Source organism: Scyliorhinus torazame, chromosome 15 (assembly GCF_047496885.1).
Source record: "Scyliorhinus torazame isolate Kashiwa2021f chromosome 15, sScyTor2.1, whole genome shotgun sequence".
Lineage (NCBI taxonomy): Eukaryota > Metazoa > Chordata > Chondrichthyes > Carcharhiniformes > Scyliorhinidae > Scyliorhinus > Scyliorhinus torazame.
In genome coordinates, this window is record NC_092721.1 from 12,013,749 (window position 1) to 12,039,157 (window position 25,409).

At 43.3% G+C, this 25,409-nt stretch overlaps 1 protein-coding gene across 2 annotated transcripts in view; it reads right to left on the reverse strand.

Moving 5' to 3' along the window:
* kpnb3 (karyopherin (importin) beta 3) overlaps positions 1-25,409 on the reverse strand; it is a 75,374-nt gene that overhangs the window by 17,987 nt on the left and 31,978 nt on the right. The window contains exons 5-16 of one of the 2 annotated variants that reach the window (XM_072476102.1): positions 21,600-21,693; positions 19,556-19,660; positions 18,313-18,435; positions 16,789-16,909; positions 14,420-14,507; positions 13,081-13,187; positions 4,905-5,029; positions 4,432-4,521; positions 3,903-4,076; positions 2,327-2,545; positions 2,158-2,241; positions 38-170 (exon numbers count right to left, since the gene is read on the reverse strand). In XM_072476102.1, coding sequence (XP_072332203.1) covers positions 38-170; positions 2,158-2,241; positions 2,327-2,545; positions 3,903-4,076; positions 4,432-4,521; positions 4,905-5,029; positions 13,081-13,187; positions 14,420-14,507; positions 16,789-16,909; positions 18,313-18,435; positions 19,556-19,660; positions 21,600-21,693 — 1,463 coding nt within the window. Of the gene's footprint in view, positions 1-37; positions 171-2,157; positions 2,242-2,326; positions 2,546-3,902; positions 4,077-4,431; positions 4,522-4,904; positions 5,033-13,080; positions 13,188-14,419; positions 14,508-16,788; positions 16,910-18,312; positions 18,436-19,555; positions 19,661-21,599; positions 21,694-25,409 lie in introns of both variants that reach the window. The other variant, XM_072476101.1, reaches the window with a different exon arrangement.

Below are 25,409 nucleotides of genomic sequence, written 5' to 3' on the forward strand. Positions count from 1 at the left end.
GCAGGGAGGTGGGCTTACGTGCGTCTGCTGCACTTACTGTCTAAGAGGGCTACTTCAGGTTTAATTGAAGCAGTCTTCATCAGGGGTCCCATAACAACAGGAAGATACTGCTGGAACTCCTTCCCAAGGATCTTGCACATTCTTGCCCAAGCAGAGATCATGTAAGAGATCTAAATGAAAAATAGAAAATTAGCTCAATTGACAGCCTGAATTCAAAATCTCTCATCATTCCTTTTCAGAGCTAACAATTAATAGTCAGGCCCACAGTGTTGTTATAGGACACATACTAAGATTCACCTACTAAGGACACGGCTGGGATTTTAAGATGAACAGTTTTATGTAATATTGAGAGGGGAATATGTGGTTTTTAAGTTTAGACAAGTCTAAATCAAGGTTGGAGTACAGAATATTGAAGAAAATGTGCATTTAAAAAAAAAAAATACAAATAATGATATGGAAAATAGTTAGAGAAAAGTTAAAAGTGATTTTAGTTTGAAAATGGATTTCAAAATGTTTTCACGCAAGAGAAATTGACATTTTGCAAAGTGTGGATTACTGATGTACTTATCGAGCATCGACAATGTTGTAAAATGCTTCTATCCAAGACATTCAAACACTTTTTAAAATTTAATTTATGGGATGTGGGCTTTGCTAGCAAGGCCAGCCTGAATTGGCCTGGAGAAGGTGACGATGAGCTGACTTTGTGAACCGCTGAGTCCATGTGGATTATAGCGTTGTTTGGCAGTTTTTTTTTTTTTTAAATACACCCAATTGGTTTGCCCGGTCATTTCGAAGGGTAGTTAGAGGCAAGCGCATCCGCTTTAGGTCTGGAGACACATATAGGCCAGACCAGGTAAGGATGGCAAGATTTCTCTCCCCAAAAGACATTGGCGAACCAGACAGAAATTTTAAATGACGATCCAGTAGACCCCCTTAGTCGATTAACTGAAATTAAATTCCCCAACTGCAATGGTGGAATTTGAACTCCGGTCTCTGGATTACTAATCTAGCAACACAACCACTATATTACTATACCCATGGCAAATGGGATCATGATGAAAATTAAAGTTTCCTCGTCCCATTCTTGTTAAGGAAAAGGCCATCAATATTAAACGGTTTTAAGTACTGAGCTTAGGTTACAGCAGACAGAACCACTGCGCATCGTCAATCTGATGTTATGTAGCTAAGTTAATGTTTCTTTTGGTCAGTTAAGAGAAGATCCTTCCATATGGATAACCCCATTTCCAAGTGTTTCCATTGGCAGGAGAGTAGGTAACCAGAAAGCACAGATTCCAATACAATGGGCAAAAACATAACAGTTGAGGAGAGTGTTTTTATTTTCTTCTTAAAGAGTTACAATGATCAGGATAACGAAGCAGTCTCAATAAGTAACTTCCAAAAGGAAACTGGATAATTACCAGAAAAGGAAAGAATGCAAAAATTCGAAGGGACTAACTTGATAGCCCTTTTACAAGGGCTGGCAGTGAAATGATGAGCTGGGAGACTCTTGCAGAGGTGGTAGCCAATGAACAGATACTGCCGCAGAGAAAGATAGGCCAATGTTTTTGCGGTTTTAAAAAGACAACCATCCCTCATTCAATTTCCACTCACCCACAGATCCAGAGATGCTCTCGGTCCTTGGTCAAGCAGCTGCTGCTTAAAAGATTGAGTTGCACGCCAGCAAGCCAATCTGGAATTGGCACGGGCTGCAACATCTTCCTCAACTACGTTCTCACTCAACGTCCCTCTCCCAGCTTCTTTAATGGCTGGCAAAGAGCAGCAGCAGAGACATAATTTTCCCTCTTCCCTGCTCCCCCAACAGTTGCCGCTAGCTATCAACAGCACAGTCGGAGGATTTAACTTGTGCTTTACTTGCACACTAGCACTGCCAGCAATATAAAAGGGCACAATTAGCCTGCAGTAATCCCCAACCCAGGTGGATGTGGGAAGGAAAAAAACAACAAATTAAAGTTATGAGGATCTTTGGAAAGCAGAGTCAATTCGCAGAAACGGGAAAACTTGCCATGCCAGTTCACTGGAAGGGGGCACATCTGCTGCAACACAATATTCAATGAAAAAAGTGATTCCTTCCAGATCGACTAAGCACTCAAATACCATATCCTCATTGTCAGAGGGTTGCAAAATAAGCCGCCATACCTGTGGGTCATCATCCTCCAATTCACTGGAATCAGTTTGGGTTTTTAGGAGCAATTGCATCACGTCAGAGGCATCTTGCATGAACTATAAAACACAACTGGAGTTAATGGAATGAACACCAATGCTGAAACTAGGAACAGGTCTGAAGCTTCGAATGAACCTGGGTTACCTTATCTTTACCCACAGCGAGGCCTATCAGGCTGATGCACTCAATAGTTTTCCCTCGCAGGAGCCGGAGCTCTTTCTGCACTCCGTTTTCCACAATGTGCTTCAACGATGGCATGAACAGGTCGTAGTATGGGACAAATTTCTCCTCTGCGGTGTCAGCTACTGACGCTATGGATGTCACAACCTGCTCCAAAACCAGCTTGGTCCCTTTCTGCACGAGCTTTAGAGAGAACAAAACATCAATTTTGCCGCAGTCGTGATACACGCGGACAGCGTGGAGTAAACAAACAAAGCTTTTTCATCTCAAGGTCACTTGGCGAATAGGAGGCGGCTGTTTAGCCCCTCAAGCCTGTTCCACTATTCAATTAGATCATGGTCTCCAATTACCCACCTTTGATCTACACCCTAACTCAAAAACATATTGCGGCTGTGAAAATTTAAATTTAACTGCAGCATCCAGCCTTTTGAGATAACAAATTACACAGTCACTTCCCTTGGTGAGAAACACTGTTTCTGATTTCGCTTTTCAAAGTCGCACTCCAAGTTTATGCCTTTTTGTTCTAGATTCACCCACGAGGGGGAAACTTTTTCCCTCTATCTACCCTACCAAATCCATTCATCATTTTAACCACTTCACCCACATCAGCTCTGAGCCGTCCAAATTCATGGCAATACAAGATTATGCCCCTCAACGTAACCCTTTAGACTCAGTCAGTCAGATAATCTGCACTGTACCCCTGCAAAGGAGCCCAAAACTGAGCTCAGTTCTCCAGTTTCAGGCCTGACCTAGATTCTACCTATTCTAAGCCTCTGGAGGCAAAGCCCAACATTCCACTTCCATTTTTGATTACTTTTGTACCTGCACTTTAGCTGCTATTGACTGTACCTCAGCACCAGAATTCCTTTGGCCCTCGATAGTTTCTACTCTCTAGCCATTAAGAAAACCTTCTGATTTGTCTCCCCCCTCACTGAACTCCATCTGCCACACACTTAATCTGCCCCTATTCCTTTATAACTACCAGCTTCCACCCGTACACCAAGCTCGTCACCCAACTTGTAAACATGGAAACTATTCATTCCTCCATGCCAGTCATTAATAAACAAAACTTTAAAATAGGAGTACTTTCGGCCTCATGAGCTGCTCCACCAGTTAATAAGGTCTTTGCTAACCCGATCTGTGGCATTAACTGCACTTTCCTGCCTGCACCCCCCTCCATAATTCTCAACTGCCTTGCCAATCAAGAATCTGTCTAACTCAGCCTTGAATATATGACCCAGCCTCCAGCGCTCTCTGGGGGCATTAAAAATAGTCATGAATAAATAAATATACGGTGAAAAGCTCAGGCCCCAGCGCAGGTCCCCAAGGAACATCACTTGTCACATTCCGTCAATCAAAGAATATTCCCTTTAACTCTACCTCAATGACAAACCTCATTATTCTAAACGGACTTAAAATCTCGGCTACGTACAACAGATGACCCTTTTTAAACACTATCCCGGTTTAGGTTGTGCAATGAAGTTTAACCTAGTATTAGATTGAAATGGTCGAATCAAAAATGGATACCGAAATATCTTACCTCCTGTAATTTAGCTACCATGATAACATGCAGGTGGTTTACTAGATTGTCGAGGTATGGGAGTAGCAGCGATTTGGGGCAATCTTCAGTGAAGTTAATAAGAGCAGCAGCAGCATGAGCTTGAACTCGTGGATTAGCTTGATCCTCCATGGTTTGCAGGAGAGCTGAAATGACCTGTTTGAAACACAATAAAAATGCTGCTAGCCCAAACTGATGTTTCCCCTTTACGTTCCAACTACAACGGGACTTTCACAAATTTCACAGAAAAGCCAGACCAAATATAATGTTCAGCCGTAATTTCAAAATCTAAAAAAGATGAAGAACTGAACAAGGTTCGGCACAACATCGTGGGCCGAAGGGCCTGTTCTGGGCTGTATTTTTCTATGTTCTATGGCTAAAGACATGACAGTCAGGTTGTCAGCGGTGTTTATGTTAGCATGAATCATTAACAGTGTCATGTAAACGTATGAGATCTTGCTATTGCTTTACAAAGAAGTTCATAATCTAAAAAAAATAAATAAATGCTTACTTTGTCATGAAACTTTCTTTGAAAGGTCGGTGCAAAGTCTGTGGCCATCTGGCCTATTGCATTACAAGCTGCATATCTAACTCTTGGGTGCTAAAATGAAATCAAAAGCATATTACATTTTAAATTCAGCAGTATTCCTGCAATCCATCAGAGAAAACATAAAAGATTTCAAATTTTAGAATTGTCCAAATTAACTGTAGAAAACCACTGAGTATATAATTTGGAATAGGACAGCTTTATCAATTGGATGTACTAAATGCTGCTCGATAGAGTGACCACCTTGTTCATTTTACCAAATTCAAGACCACCAGGGTGCTCTAATATCATTCTTCCTCAACCAAGCCTCTTCAACTTGCCATAAGAAGCTGACTCGCACCGGATCACGGGTGGCAACATCTCAGTGGTATGGCTAGCCTCCACATGCAAGGCGAAAGCCACTGGCAGGATAACAGGTTTTATTTTATTTCACTTACTGGATCTTGAAGAAATAGCAAGACGAAATTCACAATCTCACAGAGGATCCCCTCCATTTGCTGATGGCAACCTTCCCCAATAGCAGACAAGGCCATCAGACCCGCATGCCGGTATTTCCAGTCAGCTGCTAGGAAACATCACACCTCGCGTTAAAATGCATAATTACAGTAAATTGACCATCAGAAGCCCGCCTAAGACAGAGTGCAGTCAGACAGAAATTGGGTGTCAAAAGCAGGTTTTAGGACAAGTTACTAAAATCATGGTTAAAAGGGGGTTAAAGCTCATCTTAAAAGCAGAGAAAGTGGGAGAGGTTTAGAGGGGGAATTTCAGAGCTTAGGAGCTGGGAGGAAGGAGACACAGCCACCAATGCTGAAGTACTTTAAGTGTAGTCAATGTCATAATCAACGATTCTGCTCGCAGCAAGGTGCAAAAACAGTAATGGCCAGGATCATCTACTTTAGTGTTGCTGGCTGCTCGATCAATGGCCCCTCGACACAAGTGGATCGAGAAAAAGTGGTCTGGAAGGTAAGCCATGAACCTCAACAGCTGGCAACTTGCTGACAAGTGCAATATTGCAGTCTTCCAATACACGTGTGAATGATTCACTCACGAGCTGAATTGCACAGATAAACAACATTGGAAATAGGATCACCAGGAGAACAACTGGCCCACAAGTAATACTGAATTTCCAAGTGCTGGAGAGTTAAAGTACCTTCCATAACTTCACATCCCATTGGGACTAACGCAGCAGGACAATAATTTGAAGGGCGGGAGGTCACATAAGGGCTCGGGGTGAACAAGCAAATTTGCAGCTGTAAAATAAACTGGGAGTACAAGAGATTACACAGATTGTGGGGAATTAATTTGCAATAGCTACAAGAATACATAAAATAACAGAGGGAAGGTTTGCACATAAAGACTGTTTGAATACAGCGAATAATACCTGTGCTAGTGCCTGTGTAACACATGCAGCTGATGCACACTTTCAGAACCCTGATTTTTCTGCCAATTAGAACTAAAGTGCCCCTGCCAAAACAGGCGACGGCACACTGGAGGCAGCAGAGACCTAATTTCCATGGTTCTTCCAAGGTACTACCAGAATTTTCCATTTTTGATAGAAACCTGAAATACAAAACCATCTCTGCTTTTCAGAGGTGCTACTATATATTTCCAGCATATTTTCTTTTGCCTAAAAAAAAAGAATGGCTATTTGGACTTGTGATGGAATGTAAATTATGATTTTCACCAATTCATTATGGGTTTGGTTTTCTGGTGAACAGTGTTTTGTTGGATAGTAATCCTTGAGTGTTTCTGACACTGGATTATAGGAGCCGAGCATAAATAGCAGTTAAAAAGCTGGCTGCTGTCTACCTTCAAACAAAATTGACATATCATGTGGCAGGATTCAGTTAGATTAATGGAATTAATTTAAGTGAAATATTGCTCAAACAAAAAAAAAGTGACATCCTGTCGAAGCTTTTCATCTTGCACCCATCAGGCAAGACAGAATCATAAGAATACCAAAACTCAAAGGGAACAACAAACTATATTTCACAGGAAAAGGGTGCGATTGTTTGGCAAGTCGACTCGGATTTGGCGGTGTTGCCATGGAGAATGCACCAGAGAAGTTACTCTCCCCCCCCCTCCCGCCCAAGTGGAATAAACCATACTCAGTTTATGCTAATTAATGAAGGTATATCTCAGGGCAGCATGGTGGCGCAGCTGTTAGCACTGCTGCCTCTCGGCGGCGAGGACCCAGGTTCGATCCCGGCCACGGGACGCTGTCGGTGTGGAGTTTGCACCTTCGCGCGGTGTCTGTGTGGGTCGCACCCCCACAACCCAAAAAACAAAGGATGTGCAGGGTAGGTGAATTGGCCACACCAAATTCCTCTTAATTGGGAAACAAAAAGAATTGGGTACTTTAAATTTAATTTAAAAAGAGGGTGTTTCTCGCATAATCTGCAGACTACAGCCAACATCCTGCCAAGCAGCTTGGAAACTGGCAGAGCACATTCTTCGTAATTCCTTTAATCTCAAATGTAAAATATTGGATTTTAATCTGACACCAATGCCAAGGGCTGCCCAGAAACTAGGAATCCCTTCACTCCAGAATAAACAGATTTTTGTGTTGAGGCCAACAAGTACTATTTGTAGCTGAACAAAGTATCAGTGAAGCTTCTTTAATAGTGCTTGAAATAGGTTGCTTTCCTGCCCTTCCAATTTTGTTTTTAATCCTTTCATTGACTGAGCATTGGCTGCATTTGTTGCTCATCCCTAATTGCCCTCGAGATGTTGGTGGCGAGCTGCCTTCTTGAACTGCTGCAGTCTATGTGGCATAGGTTCACCTGCAATGCAGCGAGGAAAGGACGTTGACCCAACAGTGATGGAACGGTGATTATAGTTCCCAGTCAGGATCAAGTACGAGTTAGAGGGGAACTTGCAGATTGTGTTGTTCCCATGCATCTATTGTACTTGTCCTTCTAGTGTTAGGAAAATAAAGTTAGTTTTAAGGGATTTATATTTTGTATTTTCACTAGGTTAATCCCAGAGTTGGTGGAGGTTGGATTACGAAGAGAGGTTGAGTAGACTGGGACTATACTCATTGGAATTTAGAAGGATGCGAAGGGATCTTATAGAAACATATATAAAATTATGAAGGGAATAGATAAATGCAGGGAGGTCGTTTCCACTGGCAGGTGAAAGCAGAATTCGAGGGCAAAGCCTCAAACTCAGGGGAAGTAGATTTAGGACTGAGCTCAGGAGGAACTTCTTCACCCAAAGGGTTGTGAATCTATGGAATTCCCTGCCCAGCGAAGCAGTTGAGGTTCCTTCATTAAATGTTTTCAAGATAAAGATAGATGGTTTTTTGAAGAATAAAAGTTTCTGGTGTTCGGGCAGGAAAGTGGAGCTGAGTCCACAAAAAGATCAGCCATGATTTCATTGAATAGCGGAGTAGGTTCGAAGGGTCAGATGGCCTACTCCTGCTTCTTATGTTCTTATGTATTGGTAAACATCCAAAGATATAGCTTCAAGTGGGTTTAATTTAATGTTTCTGTGGCTGGACTCATGCCGGACAAAGTTATTTACATGTGTGGGGGTTGGATACGTTACAACCGTGGTCCTTTCGTATTTAGAGAGGGTTGCAGCATGAAGAGTAAATAAGAGCCTGGAGAATGAAACGGCATTCCTCAGCAACAAGGGCCCACTTTCTAGATGGAAAGGATTTCCCTTGTTCTTAGTCTTAGCTGAATTTGGTGGCAGTTGGAGATAGTGAGAGAAAAGGCAGCTCTGCATGAAGCAGTTGGTTTAGAAGCCTGGAGAGAGAACATCTCTCTCAGCTTTGATGGAAGAAAAGCCATACCATGGTCTGAGGGTACAGATACTAGAACGGAGAACTGTTCAGTAAAAACAGACAGAGCTGAGAAGGTTGAGACACCAGCAAGATATCTGAAGTGCTTTTCAAGTTTGAGAGATTTTACTACAACCTCTGGAACGAGTTGAAATAACTATGGAAAACAGTAGCTGGATCTCAGGAGTTTGTGTAAAATCAGTTAAATCTAAGAAAACCTAAATGGAGGTGGTGTAAAATCTTGGATTGGATTTGCTGTTAAATGTGGAGTGGAAGCTTTTGTTTAAAAGTGTCATTTGGAAAACCTGGTCTGGATTTGGGAGTGCAAACTGCCATGGGAAAGTATGAGAAAAGATTTTAAAGTGTGTTTTTTGGGAGTGGAGTTTGGAAACTCTCACATGGCAATCATCTGGGGGTTCAGAGGAGACTCCACAAACAATTCACTTGGGGTTCAGAATGGAGAGTATATTTACCCACAGTCATCTTGTGTGCTTAAAAGGGACTTTGTGTGCTAAAGAGACCATTATAGATGAAGATGTACTTTGTAATCCATGTTAATCCTAAAACTTGTCTGGAATTGTTAAAATGGGGATGAAGGAGGGCAGCACAGTGGCACAATGGTTAGCACTGCTGCCTCATGGCACCGTGGTCCCAGGTTTGATCCCGGCTCTGGGTCACTGTCCGTGTGGAGTTTACACATTCTCCCCGTGTTTGCGTGGGTTTCGCCCCCAGAACCCAAAGATGTGCAGGCTAGGTGGATTGGCCACGCTAAATTGCCCCTTAATTGGAAAAATGAATTGGGTACTCCAAATTTATTTATTTTTTAAATGGGGGTGAAGGCGTGTTGTTTCATCAATTTTTGTTGTTGGTAAAACTAATTAGCAGTCCTGTGACTTTGTTCCTCCAGGTTTTATAAAGAAAAATGAAAGTTGTCGTCTTTTGAGCCAGGGTTCCATTCTGGGATCTTTCCTCCAATTATCTGGGATCGTAACACGAGGTTATAACGTTGTGGGTCTGGAAGGTGCTGTTGAAGGAGCCTTGATGAGTTCCTACAGTGCATCTTGCACATGGTACACACTGCTGCCAGTGTCTCGGTAATGGAGGCGTGATTGTTTAAGGTGGTTGATGGAATGTCGAACAAGCAATGTCTGCTTTCCAATTGGGGAAGTGTCTTGTGAATTTGTTATAAACATTAACTGAAGAAAATCTGAGATTCGCCTTAAAGGCCAATACACTTTTAAAAGACCAGATTTGATGAGAGTGCCTTTTCCGAGTCTTTGCGTCGCTCGCCGATGTGGTTGAAACCTCTAGCATTGCCACATCCGGCATACTGTTATTAAGCGAGGACAGTAGGGAGTCACTGGTGTCGCACCTTGGGGCCGTTACCATTGCACCAGTGTTGGTACCTCCATTCGCCTTCAGTGGTCTTAACACCATCTCTCGGCACCGAAGGTCAGCTTGTCGTCGCCAGTTCGTAGCTGGGCCATGTGGATGGAACACATCTCATTCACCTGCCGCTAAAGCTTTGCATCGTTTCCAGCGTCAGGGGTATCGTGAGTCTGGATACCTGCTGGGCGAAGGACTTGTATCTTTCAATATTGAGGAAGTTGAACAGGGTGTCGTTTAAATCGAGCCATTTGCCTCTTGTGCCCAGCACAAAGCCAAGAGTTTTGGTTCAGATCCACCAGTTAATTCCTTTATCTCTGACTCCACTCTCTTCTCCCACTCTCTCTACGCAGCGTACCTAATCACCGGCTTCTCCCTGGGCCGGGATTGACCTCTCTCCATGGAGAATGCCGCCACCAGAAATCCTCGATTTTCTTTAGGACCTTGAGCATGCACAGTCCTCCGATGGTGTCGGTGTTGCTTTCAGCCCAGTACTGGAAGGACGCCCTTGTGACCACGTCAGTGGACATTGAGTGCCTCGCGTTTGCGAATAACCGCGGATGGAATTTGCACTTCTAGTTTCAGCATACCCAATCCGCCACTCCTGTTGTTGGAATACAGGTGGCTGCCGGTGACGTGCAGTGGGAGGTATAGGAGTTCTTTTGAGGCGTTCCGGATGATCTGGTCCAGTTTACGGGAGCTATACCTCCGAAAGGATTAAATTATAATGCACCCTGGGCATGACGTGTTTCAGGATGTCGACTTTGTGCTGGTCGGAGAGCCGCCGCCTGCAAAGCTTTAGTCCGGGCTTTGAGCTTCTCCGGCCACTCCCCTCTGTCACACCTGCCCATGGGTCTATTCGGGCTCCCAGGTATTTGTGTCCCCCCTGGAAGGATGTAGGCAATAACGACTTTCCAGAGATTCCAATTTTTGCTGTGATTGGATACGAAAGTCTTCGACTTGTATGTAAAGTGGAAGCGTCTTAGCAGTGTTAATAATTAACCCCGTGAGAGTGCAAAAAGACTGGAGGAGCTTCAAATTCCTTTCCATTGCTGCGTGAGAGTGGGCTATATCATCCGCGGGAGTCAAAACAGAGCAGTTGACTCGTCTGTCCCCCAGGGGCATGACTACTCCCGAGTTGGCCTTCTCCAGGGAGCATATCAGGGGGTCCAAAGCTATGTTAAAAGGAATTGGCGAGAGCGGGTCTACTTGCTCGACACCCCTCTCAATGTTTATTTCGCTGATCTTTGTTTTATTACTTTCGATCACAGTGGTGTTACCCGTGTACAGGTCTGTGACCATTTTTACGAACTCTGTTGGTAGTCACATTCTTTATAATGCTTTAACTAGGAGTTTGTGCCCAACTGAGTCAAAACGCCTTAGCCAGATCGACAAAGACAACTGCGAGGTCCTTTCTGTTCTTCTTTGCTCCCTTTATGATGTTCTTGAGGACTGCAATGTTCTCATTGCACCCGGGAGTTGCTGCTGGGAAACCCTTTTGCCTCGGCTTAATTCATACTGCTTCGCTGAGGCGTTCGCCATGATCTTCACGAACAGACGAAGCAGCATAGGACCTACGGTAATTGGGCGCCAGTTGTCTTATGTCTTTCAGGCATCCTTGATCCTCGCACTTAGGAATCAAGACCGGTCTATTCTTTTTGAGTGATTCAGGGGTCGACGCTGATTTCAACTAAAGGGAGAAGAGCAGAGATAGTCGTGTTTCGTCCTCGTCATGGATGTCGATCAATTCATGCCATCTGGGCCTGACGCACTTTTCGCGTCTATGCCCTTGATCGCCTTAGTTACCTCTTCTCCCACGATTGGTTTAATCAATTCCCCATTATCGGCACTGCCTTCGTCGGTGCGAATTTGCTCAAATTCGCCTCGGGATTGGGTTTAGAGAGCTTCTCTTGAAAGCTACGTTCAAGCTCCTCTTTCAGTAGAGGACAGGTGAATGTGGATGGGGCGCCCATGATCTATCTAGCCAGCTAGCGCCTATTGGTCTTGTAGAGCAGCTGGGTCGCTCGAAAGATTGCTCCAGATGGCCCATCTGTTGCGTGCGCCGCTATTAGCTTTGCACTTCTCCTTCCTGTTCCTTCTCACCTGACTTCTATGAGGCCCTTTAGCTTTGTTGGGGGTTTTAGCCCCTTCCAAGCAGCAAGTTTTCAGGATGGCAGCCGGTGACTAGCGGTGTGCCTCAGGGGTCGGTGCTGGGACCACAACTTTTCATAATATACATACATTTTTAAATTTAAAAATGTTTTAAAAAAATATAAATTTAGAGTACCCAATTAATTTTTTCCAATTAAGGGGCAATTTAGCGTGGCCAATCCACCTACTCTGCACATCTTTGGGTTGTGGGGGCGAAACCCACGCAGACACAGGTAGAATGTGCAAACTCCACACAGACAGTGACCCAGAGCCGGGATCAGACCTGGGACCTCGGCGCCGTGAGGCAGCAGGGCTAACTCACTGCTGCCCTCATAATATACATTAATGATCAGGAAGAAGGAACTGAAGGCACTGTTGCTATGTTTGCAGATGATACAAACATCTGTAGAGGGACAGGTAGTATTGAGGAAGCAGGTGGGCTGCAGAAGGACTTGGACAGACTAGGAGAGTGGGCAAAGAAGTGGCAGATGGAATACAATGTGGAAAAGTGATTATGCACTTTGGAAGGAGAAATGGAGGCATAGACTATTTTCTAAATGGGGAGATGCTTAGGAAATCAGAAGCACAAAGGGACTTGGGAGTCCTTGTTCTCAATTCTCTTCAGGTTAACGTGCAGGTTCAGTCGGCAGTTAGGAAGGCAAATGCAATGTTTGCGTTCATGTTGAGAGGGCTAGAATACAAGACCGGGGATGTACTTCTGAGGCTATATGAGGCTCTGGTCAGACCCCATTTGGAGTATTGTGAGCCGTTTTGGGCCCTGTATCTAAGGAAGGATGTGCTGGCCTTGGAAAAGGTCCAGAGGAGGTTCACAAGAATGATCCCTGGAATGAAGAGCTTGTCGTATGAGGAACGTTGGAGGACTCTGGGTCTATGCTCACTGGAGTTTAGAAGGATGAGGGGGGATCTGGATAGAGTGGACGTGGAGAGGATGTTTCTACTTGTAGGAAAAACTAGAACCAGAGGACACAATCTCAGACTAAAGGGACAATCCTTTAAAACAGAGATGAGGAGGAATTTCTTCAGCCAGAGAGTGGTGAACCTGTGGAACTCTTTATCGCAGAAGGCTGTGGAGGCCAAATCACTGAGTGTCTTTAAGACAGAGATAAGGGGATCAGGGGTAATGGGGATGAGAAAAATATCAGCCAATACTGAATGGCGGAGCAGACTCAATGGGCCGAGTGGCCTAATTCTGCTCCTCTGTCTTATGGTCTTGTCTAAAATAGATAACTTACTGCAAAGCAATTAAAATCACAATGCACCATACTCACGATTTTGTAACATCTGCATGATGTGTTCTTTTATCAGTGGAAGCACGACTTTACCACCGAGACCACAGGCTATCCTGTCCAAGGCACTTTCACCAGCAACAGCATTGCTAATTTAAAACAGTCAAAACAAGTCACTAGCAAAGCTATTAAGAATTAATTTTAAAAATTCAAATTGCAACTGACTGAAGTCAAATTAATAAGTTTTAATTTTGTTCCAACCTTAACAGGGATAACATATCACCAATTACACTAACTATTGCACTCATTAAAACCTTCAGTGTAATAAAAATATCCCAAGGCAGTTCATCTGAACATCAATCAATATTTGATACCGAGCCTCAGAAGTAGATATTAGGTCAGGTGACCACAGTCTTGGTCGTAGAGGAGGATTTTAAGGAATCTTGTAAAGGGGGCGAGAGTCGGAGCGACGGAGGGGGAGCATTCAGAGACGGGATGGGCAGGACCTCGGGAGGGATTTGAAAAGAGGATGAAAATTTCAAAATGGAGACAGTGCTGCATTGGACACTAATGCAGGTCATCGGCCACAAGGGGGTGAACAAGACTTGATGTGAGTTCAGATACAGGCAGCAGAGGGTGGAGCCTGGCCAGGAGAGCTAGGCGCAAAATGATTTCAAAATGTTGCTGCGCTTCTAATTTCTAACTCTTGTACACCACGACTGATTTACCAAAGGTAAGTGAGCTAATCTACAAGGCAAGCACAAAAGCACGCAGGGGAAGATTTTGGACACTAACTAAATATTTTTCAGGTGAGAATGGAGTCCACTTAGAAAGAAGTTTTCTGGTAACCAGTTAAGAAGGAATCAGCTTGGGAGCTAACTACCTATCCCACTCATATTGGCAGGGTGTATAACCTCAAGCCAGGAACATATCCCTTTTAAGAACAAAATCATTACTGCTCATCACAGTGATAATTAAAATTGGTGATCTTCTCAATCGATTATAGCATTATTTTGTAATATAATCCACTATCCTATTCTGACATCAAACATAATAAGAGTTTCAATAGATTTTATGCCTCTCTCAACGGATAATTTACTTCACCTTGGAAGATATTCATTACAATGGAATCGATTCATCTAGCCACAGGAAATAACTAAATTCGTCACACAAAGAATAAACAATCAGGGCTTTAGTTGCAATTAAACTTGCCCAGTGCAAACCATTAATTGATTAGCTTTTATGGTGGTCTTGTTAAAGATAACTTGGACAAGAAATGCAGCCAAATTACAATACAGCTTCTTTGGTGCTCATCTGTTGCGCATTTGATTTAAACGCACGTCTTTCCATAATCAGCTCATTTTCATTAAATGCAAATTACCTGTCAAAGTCATCATCTTCAAGTTCATCCGAATTTGACCAGTTTTCATCATTCTCCAAATCCACCATCATTGCCAGCATCTGTGGAACTGAGGAAAGATATATTAATTGAAAATAAAACTCAGTATCTGTTAACATCGGTTGGAGAAATCGCAGATGCAGTTTAATCCGGACAAATGTGAAATAATGTATTTTGGAAGGTCTAACACAGGTGGCAATTATACAATAAATGGCAGAACCCTTAAGAGTATTGACAGGCAGAGATATCTGGGTGTATGGGTCCACAGATCACTGAAAATAGCAACACAGGTGGGTAAGGTAGTCAAGAGGGCAAATGGCATACTTGCCTTCATCGGTCAGGGCATTCAGTATGAAAATTGGCAAGTCATGCTGCAGCTGTACACAACCTTAATTAGGGATAGTGTACACAATTCTGGTCGCCTCACTACCAGAAGAATGTGGAGGCTTTGGAGAGGGTATAGAAGAGGATTAACAGGATGTTGCCCGGTCTGGAGAGCATTAGCTAGGCGAGGCTGGATAAACTTGGTTTGTTCTCACTGGAATGAAGGAGGTTGAGGGAGAGTTTTACAAAATTATGAGTGGCATGGACAGTGTGGATAGTCAGATGCTTTTTTCCCCCAATGTGGAAAAGTCAATTACTTAGGGACAAGGGTTTAAGGAGCAAGAGGGAAAGTTTAGAGGAGATGCGTGAGGCAAGTTTTCTTTTAAACAGAGGGTGGCGAGTGCCTGGAACTCGCTGCCAGAGGTGGTCGTGGAAGCAGATACGATAGCAGCATTTTAAGAGGCATATTGACAAATACATGAATCAGATGGGAATGGAGGGATACGGACCCCAGAAGTGCAGAAGGTTTTAGTTTAGGCACCATGATCGGCGCAGGTTTGGAGGGCCGAAGGGCCTTCTCCTGTGCTGTTCTTTGTTTATTCACTTCAGCAATAAACCATCTGTCTTGGAGGTAGACCAGGAAAAATGGGATTGTAGCACATGCATCATTTTAAAACACAATTGATGTCAGTTTACCAGAACTAATGTCAGCTGTAGCTTATTGGGTAGCACACTCTCCTGTCAATCACAGGATTCTGGGTTCAAGTCCCACTCCAGGGTCTGAGCACAGAAATCAAGACTGATACTCCAGTGCAATACTGAGGGAGTGCTGCACTGTTGGAGGTGGCATATTTCAAATGAGATGTTAAACGGAGGCCTGTCTGGGAGGATGTCAAAGATCGCAATGGCACTATTTCAAAGAAGAGCAGGGAAGTTATCTCTGGTGAACCATCCGATATTTATCCTTCAATCAATATCACAAAAATTATTTGGTCATTTTCACATTGCGGTTTGAGAGAGCTTGCTGACCCCAAACTGGTTCCCATGTTTCTAAAATTACCTTCGCTACACTCTCTCCATAGCAAAAACATCCTTGCTCAGGTAAGGAGAACAAAACTGCACAGTATTCCAGGTGTGGTCTCACCAAGGCCCTGTATAATTGCAGCAAGACATCGCTGCTCCTGTACTCAAATCCTCTCGCAATGAAGGCCACAAAGCATTTGTCTTCTTTACTGCCTGCTGCACCTGCGTGCTTACTTTCAGTGACCGGTGTACAAGGATATCTAGGTCTCATTGCACATTCCCTTCTCTCAAACTATAGCCATTGAGATAATCATCTGCCTTTCTCTTTTGTGCCCAAAGTGGATAGCCTCGCAACCGTACATTTACCCACATTATACTGTATCTGCCATGCATTTGCCCACTCGCTCAACTTGCCCAAATCACACTGAAGGATCGCCGCAACCTACTCACAGCTCACCCAGCTTTGCATCACACGGGGCAGCACGGTAGCATAGTGGTTAGCACTGTGGCTTCACAGCGCTAGAGTCCCAGGTTCGATTCCCCGCTGGGTTGCTGTCTGTGCGGAGTCTGCACGTTCTCCCTGTGTCTGCCTGGGTTTCCTCCGGGTGCTCCGGTTTCCTCCCACAGTCCAAAAGACGTGCAGGTTAGGTGGATTGGACATGCTAAATTGCCCTTAGTGTCCAAAAAGGTTTGGAGGGGTTATTAGGTTAGGGTGGAAGTGAGGGCTGAAGTGGGTCGATGCAGACTCGATGGGCCGAATGGCCTCCTTTCTGCACTGTATGCCCTATGAAGCAGAAACGTCAACATTCAATATCAGTCTGGGTGGTTAGGCGAAGCAAACTGCAACAGGGTAGATAAATGGGATCAAGACTATTTTCTTGTGGGAAGCATAAAAGCTGCCATGGATCAGATGGGCCAAATGGTTAGTTTCCAGGTTGCAATCTCTAGGTACAGATCTAGCACATACCTGAAATCTAAACCGAGAGAAGTTAACAGTTACTTACTAGCTTGTGATACAATATTGCTGTGTTTCCTCAGCATGGCAGAGGCCGTCTCAGACAAAGTCACAATCACTTCCAGTGCCAGTTGACGTTGCATGTTTTCCAGTCCAGTGTCTGCACAGAGCTGTTGATTCAAGTCGGACAAATTAATATCAACTCAAACATTATTTTCAAAGATGGTAAGTAAGCAGAAGTATAACCAATCAACCACTTGACCAAAATCGAACCAAGTAACACACACGGATAAAGTTAACCTGCTGTAGATACCGACCATCTCAGCCCTTTCCTTGCTCCCATGCTCTCCCGGGTAATTACGCCTCTTTCAGGTTCAACACACCCACTGGGATTGAAACTATTCCACGATACTTGGAATAGTTACAAAAAATGCTGAAAATACTCAGATCAGGCAAAATATGTGGAGAGTGAAGAAAGAATCCTGAAACGGATCCTGAATCCAGAGTCCTGAAACGTCAACTTGTCCTCTCCACAGATGCTGCCAGACCTGTTGAGTATTTCCAACATTTTAAGTTTTTATTTCAGATTCCCAGCATCCACAGTATGATGCATTTATATTTGGAAGAGTGCTGGAAAATGGAATCTTGCACGGATTTTTAAAAAAAGTATAAATCCACCACAGCTCTCTCGTTCTTCAACAACACCTTTCAAACCTAGGATCTCCACCTCCTACAATGACAAGAGCAGCAGATGAATGGGAACACCACCTGGAAGTGTCCCTTCATGTCACCCACCATCCTGACTTGGAAATATATCACTGCCCTGGGTCAAAATCAACAGCTCACCACCACCTTTCGCCAGGAACAAATAATATGAAATAATCTACCTTGTTGTATGGATCCAAAAAAAACACAAATAAATTGGTATGGTTTGCATTTTTATTTCTGAAACATAATGTAAAGAGAATAGGATTTGTTTAAATTCCAGGAGGTACAATTCTAAAAACAGAAAGTGGAAAGTTTGCCTCCACAATCCAAAGATGTGCAGGGTAGGTGGATTGGCCATGATAAATTGCCCTTAGTGTCCAAAATTGCCCTTGGTGTTGGGTGGAGGTGTTGAGTTTGGGTGGGGTGCTCTTTCCAAGAGCCATTGCAGACTCAGGGGGCCGAATGGCCTCCTTCTGCACTGTAAATTCAATGATAATCTAGGACAAAGGTTCGGCACAACATCGTGGGCCGAAGGGGCTGTTCTGTGCTGTATTTTCTATGTTCTATGTTCTAGAGTAGATGCTCGTAAGGAGAGACTTTTTGAGCTATTGAGGAAGAGTAGGAGAATATAATTAATTGGATAGTTCTCCAAAGTGCCAGAATGGAGACAATGGGTTGAATTGTCTCCTTCTGTACTATATGATTCTATGGAAATTTTATATCGAAATACTTAGTCAAATGAACAGTACCTGGTTGTCTTAAATTTGACTTAGTCAGGATAAAATCCAAACCGAGGATGGTATTTATACAACTAACTTATGTAGGTGTTTAAACGGGAGACTAAGCAGAAATCTGCAATGCTTACCTTGAGGCTTAATGTTAAAGTGGGCTCAAGGTGAGGACGTAAATACTTTGGTGCTGTGTCTGCAAGCTCCACCAACGATTTCAGCACCGAATCATCATTTTGATAACAGGAGTCATTGACGGCCTAAATCAAAGGTCAAAAGAGGAATAAAAGTATAGCGCAGAATTAACCAAAAAGGTCCCCATAATACTTAAAACATTTTAAAAGGCACTGCGGCTCACGAAAAGCACCAGAATCAAAAACTGAAAGCCAAAACAAAATCAAACATTTAAAGGAATGCCTCCGTTCTCGTATGACCACTACTGACACCAGTATCTCTCCAAGACACTTAAATGGTTTCATTGTACATCCCGAGAACTCTGTTTCACCAATTCTGGTCCCTTGTGTATCTCTGATTTTCATTGCTCCACCACGGACAGTCATGCCCTCAGTTACTGAAGCCCCAAGCTCTGGAATTCCTCCCTGGACCTCTCCCGCCTCTCTCCTCTTTTTAGATGCTCTTAAACCAAGCTTTTGCTGACCTATCCAAACATTTCCTTACATGGCCCGGTGTCAAATTGTGTCCCATGACCCTCCTTGGAAAGGACGTCAGACTCATTTTAAAGCGTTTAATATAAACATTAGGTGTTGTCCATAACTTAATACTGTTACCCACAACGTTAAACAATCATTTACACTGAATTACGTTCACTTCTATAAAAAAAATCACAAGCAATAAAAGTATTTCAAAATAACCACTGCAATAACAGAATTTTACAGCACAGCAACAGACCAGTCAGTAAAACAGGTCTATGCCGGGGTTTATTCTCCACACAAGCCACCTCACATTCCTTTTCATCCAACCCGTTCAACATATCCATCTATTTCTTTCTCCCTCCTGTGTTTATTTAGCTTCCCCTTAAATGCTCTGTTACTCGTTTCAACCACTCGTTGGTAGCGAGTTCTACATTCACACCACTCTCCGGGCAAAGAGGTTTCTCCCGAATTTAGAAGCGAATCTTATATTTAAGATGTCCATTTTTGAATGTCCCACAATTGAAAATATCTTCTTGATGTCCATTGTACGAAACCCTGAACAATCGTCCTAGCACTGGCCAGTTGCACAACACCCACAAACACTTTGGTTATCTATTAAGTATAAGATTAGATTCCAAATTCATAAACTCCGCAATGGACGTAAAATAGAAACGCACACATCAGATGTTTCAGGCTTTCACTCAAATAGCAAAAATAAATTCCATACCTGTAGGATTCCAGGTAGCATGTCAGCAAAGTGCTTTTGAAGAGGAGCATTATTCTCATTAGCCAGCACAAATGCTGCTGCAGCCCTAGCAGCAAGCATTTGAATCTACCAAAAGAAGCAAACAGCAGCTTTCAACATCCCATTTTATTAAAATTGCTCATTTAGATGTGAATTGCCCCCGATTTTAAAACTATTTTCTTTGTTTATAATCCTATGTGGACCTAAAGCAATCAAATTTTCCATTTGTTTTTAATTTACCGATGATACTGAATTGAAGTAACCAGAAAATAGTGCTTAAATCCAACCGGAAAAAGCACTCATTTCTGATGAGTTACAGCCTGAACTTAAGAACTAGGAGTGAGAAAGACAATTTGCCAATCAAACCTGCTCCACTCCATTCAATAAAAACATGGCCTCAACTCCACTTTCTTTCCTTCCCGCCACCCCTGTAACCGCCCAGTTCCTTCTAGATCAAATATTTGGCTAACTCAGCCTTGAATATATTCAGCAAGAAATTTCTTACAACACCAGGTTGAATATTGAATATATTCAATGATACAACCACCAGTGCACTGGGTGATAGAGAATTCCAAAGATTCAACCAGAAAAAATTTCTTCCCATCCCAGTCTTAAATGGGAGACCCCCTTATTTCAAAACTGTGGCCCCTAGTCTAGACTCCCCCACAAGGGGAAACATCCGCTCAATACCCCTCCCCTCAAGTTTCTCAGAATCTTGTGTTTCAGTAAGATCACTTCGGATTCTTCCATCCTCCACTGACTATAAGCCTGACCTGCTCAACCTTTTCTCGCAAGACAACCCCTTCAGCTCAGGAATCAGCCTAGTAAACCTCACCTGAACTGCTTCCAATGCTAATATAACCCTTCCTAAATAAGGAGGCCAAAACTGTGCACAGTATTCTAGATGTATCCTCGCCAATGCCATGTACAGTTGTAGTAAGACTTACTTCCCTACTTCATTCCCTTTGCAATAAAGCCAACATTCCATTTTCATACTATCTGTATGGAGTTTGCATATTCTCCCCGTGTCTGCATGGATTTCTCCCCCCGCCAGTCCAAAGATTTGCAGGTTTAGATGGATTGGTCATACAAAATTGCCCCCTAGTGTCCAGAGATGTGCAGGTTGGGTGGGGCAGTGCTCTTTCAGAGGGTTGGTGCAGACTTGAATGGCCTCCTTCTGCAATGTAGGGATTCTATGCTTTCCTATTTAGTTACTATACCCGCATGCTAAAAGGACACCCAGAACTCTCTGCATTGTAGCATTCTCTAATCCCCCTCCATTCAAAAAATATTTGGCTTTTCTATTCTTCCAGAACAGTTGACAAACTCATATTTTCCCAAAAAAACTCCATCTGCCAATTTTTTGACCACTATCTATCAAGATCTCTCGGCTTCCTCCTCAGAACTCGTTGCCCCACTAATCATTGTATTGTTAGCAGATTTGGCTACAACACACACCGTCCTTTTACCAGAGTCATTCATATAGATTACAAACAATTGAGGCCCCAGCACTTATACCTATACCACTGGTTAGTTTGCTAACCTGAAAATGAGTCATTTGTCCAAACTCTATTTCCCTGATGTTAACCAATTCTCCATTCATGCTGATATATAACTCACTTATCTCGTGTAGCAACCTTTTATGTGGCACCTTATTGAATAACAAGTGCCTTTTGCAAGCAAAATAAAACCTGGAGTGCCAATCAATAGTAATTACTTAATTTTTAAAAACATTTTTTTAAGTGGGAAGTAAATCTACACTTGGGGACTATGAAAAACAGCAGAAATGTATATTATTCCACTATCCATACTGCTTTCGGAATAATCTCAAATGAACAGCAATGAGATTGTAACAATAAAAATGTCTTCTGTTAATTGTTACAATTAATTTTACAGGATAAACAGCCACACTGTCACTAGTTAACCAGCTTCCTAGTCCTCTAATAAAATTTTTTAAATGCATTTCCATTATAAAGCACATCTCACAGTAGAACACAGTGAAAACACCCACGTTGACGATCCTTACCGTTTTTTCCTGGTCTTGCATGCATTGAAGCAACATTCGCTTGATAACGTCAAGGTAATGTTGTTGCTGGTTTCCAAAAATTCCCGGGAAATTCCTAAACATTGGTGGGTGATAAAATCAACTCATAGTTCAGTACACAACTGAAAATTAACTGTAAGCAGTGAATCACAATCAATTTCATTCTATGCTGTGGTTAGCTTTAACCTAAATTCAAACTAGACTTGCCCCATTGCCGCCTGGGTACTGGAAAGAGGTGGGGGAATAAAAGCCAGAGCTGAAATCACATTTATCTTTCAAGTATGCATATAGGTTTCGATTTTAAATGTACCAAGACGAGTAGAAGTTGCATCTCCAGAGGGGACAATGGCCGGTTCAGGGCAGCACGGTAGCATTGTGGATAGCACAAATGCTTCACAGCTCCAGGGTCCCAGGTTTGATTCCAGCTTGGGTCACTGTCTGTGCGGAGTCTGCACATGGGTTTCCTCCGGGTGCTCCGGTTTCCTCCCACAGTCCAAAGATGTGCAGGTTAGGTGGATTGGCCATGCTAAATTGCCCATAGTGTCCAAAATTGCCCTTAGTGTTGGGTGGGGTTACTGGGTTATGGGGACAGGCTGGTGGTGTTGACCTTGGGTAGGGTGCTCTTTCCAAGAGCCGGTGCAGACTCGATGGGCCGAATGGCCTCTTCCGCACTGTAAATTCTATGATAATTCTAATGACAACGGATTTCAAAATCACCAGAGAAAGCTGCAGAAACGTTGAAAGCTTTGAGATAGCCTGGAGTTTCAAGATGCCAATATTATTTTTGTTACAAGACAGAACAGTCTCATTAATCCACCTGATCTTTAATTTATTCCAGATAATGGGAGTCAGTTTTAGAAGCAGTGCACAATCTCGAGGCTGAAGGTTAATTCTGGGAATAGGGCAGCACGGTAGCGCAGTGTTTAGCACTGTTGCTTCAGTGCCCGGGTCCCACGTTCGATTCCCAGCTTGGGCCACTGTCTGTGCGGAGTCTACGCGTTCTCCCAGTGTCTGCGTGGGTTTCCTCCGGGTGCTCCGGTTTTCACCCTTAGTCCAAAGACGTGCAGGTTCGGTAGATTGGCCATGCTAAATTGCCCTTAGTGTCCAAAAAGGTGAGATGGGGTAATTGGGTTACAGGGATAGGGTGGATGTGAGGGCTTAATGTGGGTTGGTGCAGACTTGATGGGCCGAATGGCTTACTTCTGCACTGTATGTTCTATGTTCTAGTACATGTCAGATAGATTAAAAGCAAAATCTCAGAAGCATCTCCACGGATTATTATACATACCTGAGCCAGCAAATTTTTAAACAATAATTGAATACTGATTTGAGTTTCAGCGTAACGAGGAGAATGCCAGTGTAACAAGACAGATTACCACATGACGTGCGCCAATTGGTTTGAAAGTGGGTGAGAGTAAAAGGTGGAAATATGGGGCAAGACTTTACCTAAACAGTTGTAAAAACAAAGATAGATTAATGTCTGTTTTCTACTCACGTCCTACTAGAATAACAGTTACCAGCGTCAGGACTCCAGTACCAATTAAAGCATTTATTACGTTACAGCTTCTTCAATTAACACTAAAGCCCCAGGTGCAAAAAGTTATAGGATCAGCTCACTCCCCAAGTGTCATCAGATTGAGGGCTTAAGATGAATATGGGGGATTTATGGGGTGAATGGAAAGAAACCATTTCTTTTGGGGGGGGGGGGGGGGGGGGGGGAGAGAAGAAAGAGAGCAAAACAAGGGGGTTACAACCTTGCACGGTAGCACAGTAGTTAGCACTGTTGCTTCACAGTGCCAGGGGCCCGGGTTCAATTCCCGGCTTGGGTCACTGTCTGTGCGGAGTCTGCACGTTCTCCATGTGTCTGCGTGGGATTCCTCCCACAAGTCTCGAAAGACGTGCTGTTAGGTGAATTGGACATTCTGAATTCTCCCTCCCGTGTACCCGAACAGGTGCCCGAATGTGACAACTAGGGTTTTTTTCACAGTAACGTCATTGCAGTGTTAATGTAAGCCTACTTGTGACAATAAAGATTATTATTAAAATTGGAGCCAAGTCATTTGAAGAAATGTCAAGAAGCATAAGCTGGGGCCGCACTGAACATCTCCAAACTGAGCTTGATACGATTTCTGTTAGGTATTGGTATTAAGGGTTACATAAATGGAGCGGAGATACAGACGAGTCATAATCTAACTGAATTGACAGAATAAGCTCAAGGGACTGAAAGTCCTCTTGCTCCTATGCTTCTAAGCTAATATTCACAGATTGGCTTAGAAAGCCTCAGTCATAAAGTTTCAAAATCGGTTCAGCTTTCAAGCCTATTTCTTTAAAATATGCAAATTAGAATGCCGTCAAACAAGCATCTGTAGGAATTCACTGAATCAGTGAAACCAACCCCTTTTAAATGGGACACCATTTTTGCCAAAAGAATTAGTAGAGATCTGGCCCAAGGTGCGTTACCACTCTTCCTCCCCACAGATGCTACCCGACTTGCAGTATTTCTTGTTTTTGTTATAGGAGTAGGCCAATCGGCCCCTCTTTTTACTGCCAGCGATGCGGTTCTCCAGTCTAAAAAAACATTGGTAATACCAGTATTCCAGGTTCTAGGTGGCTTGGCGGGTCAGAAGAGATGGTGTAGTGGGAATATCGCTGGCCTAGTAACCCAGAGTCCCTGGGTTCACGGGTTCAAATACTACCATGGCAATTGGCGGAATTTAAATTAAGTTGGAAGGAAAATCTGGATTGAAAGTTAGTCTCAGTAATGGCAAGCACAAAACTAGTTTCAATTAGTATAAAAAGCTATCTGGTTCACTCATGCCTAATCACAAATGAAATGTCCCATCCTTATCTGGTCGGGCCTACATGTGACTTCAGATCCTGGGTTCGTACTCCACCACGTCAGACGGTGAAATTTCAATTCATTAAAAATCTGGAACCAAAAGTCTAATGATGACCATGAATCCATTGTCAACTGTTGGAAAAATCGACCCGCTTCACTTCTGTATTTTGGGAAAGGAAATCTGCCGTCCTTATCCGGTCTGGCCTACATCCGACTCCAGAAAACCTCCCCTCTGAAATGGCTTGACAAGCCACTCCGGTTCAAGGGCAATTAGGAATGAGCAAAACAATGCTGGCGTGGCCAGCAACACCCGCAACCCATGAAAGAATTAAGGAAAATAAATCTGCAAAGTATCAGCTTTACTCAAGAGGGCTTTGATCAAGCATTTTTTCTCCCAGTCACATTGACCACGTGGAACACATGTAATATAGGAACAGAAGACCATTCAGCCCCTCAAGCCAGTCCCACCACTCATTCAATTAGGCCAGGATTGATCTGTATCTCAACTCCAGTTACCCATCTTGGATCCATAGCCCGTTACTCACTTGCCCAATAAAAGGTAAAACGCTGGAAATCTAAACTTTTTTTTTTTTATAAATGCGGAAATATCGAGCAGCTCGCGCACCATTTGGGTCATCGCCCCTTCAATCGGTTTTGATTTGAGGAAAATGTTCCAGATTTCCACAACGAACGCATCCACTTATAAAAGTAATGAGCAAGATTGTCGAATAGCTTCTCTTGTTCCAACGTGGCAGAGGTTTTCCACATAAATAGCAGCCTCCCACAACGTGAGACAGACGAGAGCTGCTGCAGTTACACCACCTGCTCGTTCTGAACCGACACAAATTCCATTTGCAAAGCAGCAGTAAAGAGTCATATTATTTGCATCAATATGTCTCTCCCAGCGATTATCACGGATAGAAGGTTGGGCGGCATGGTGGCATAGTGGTTAG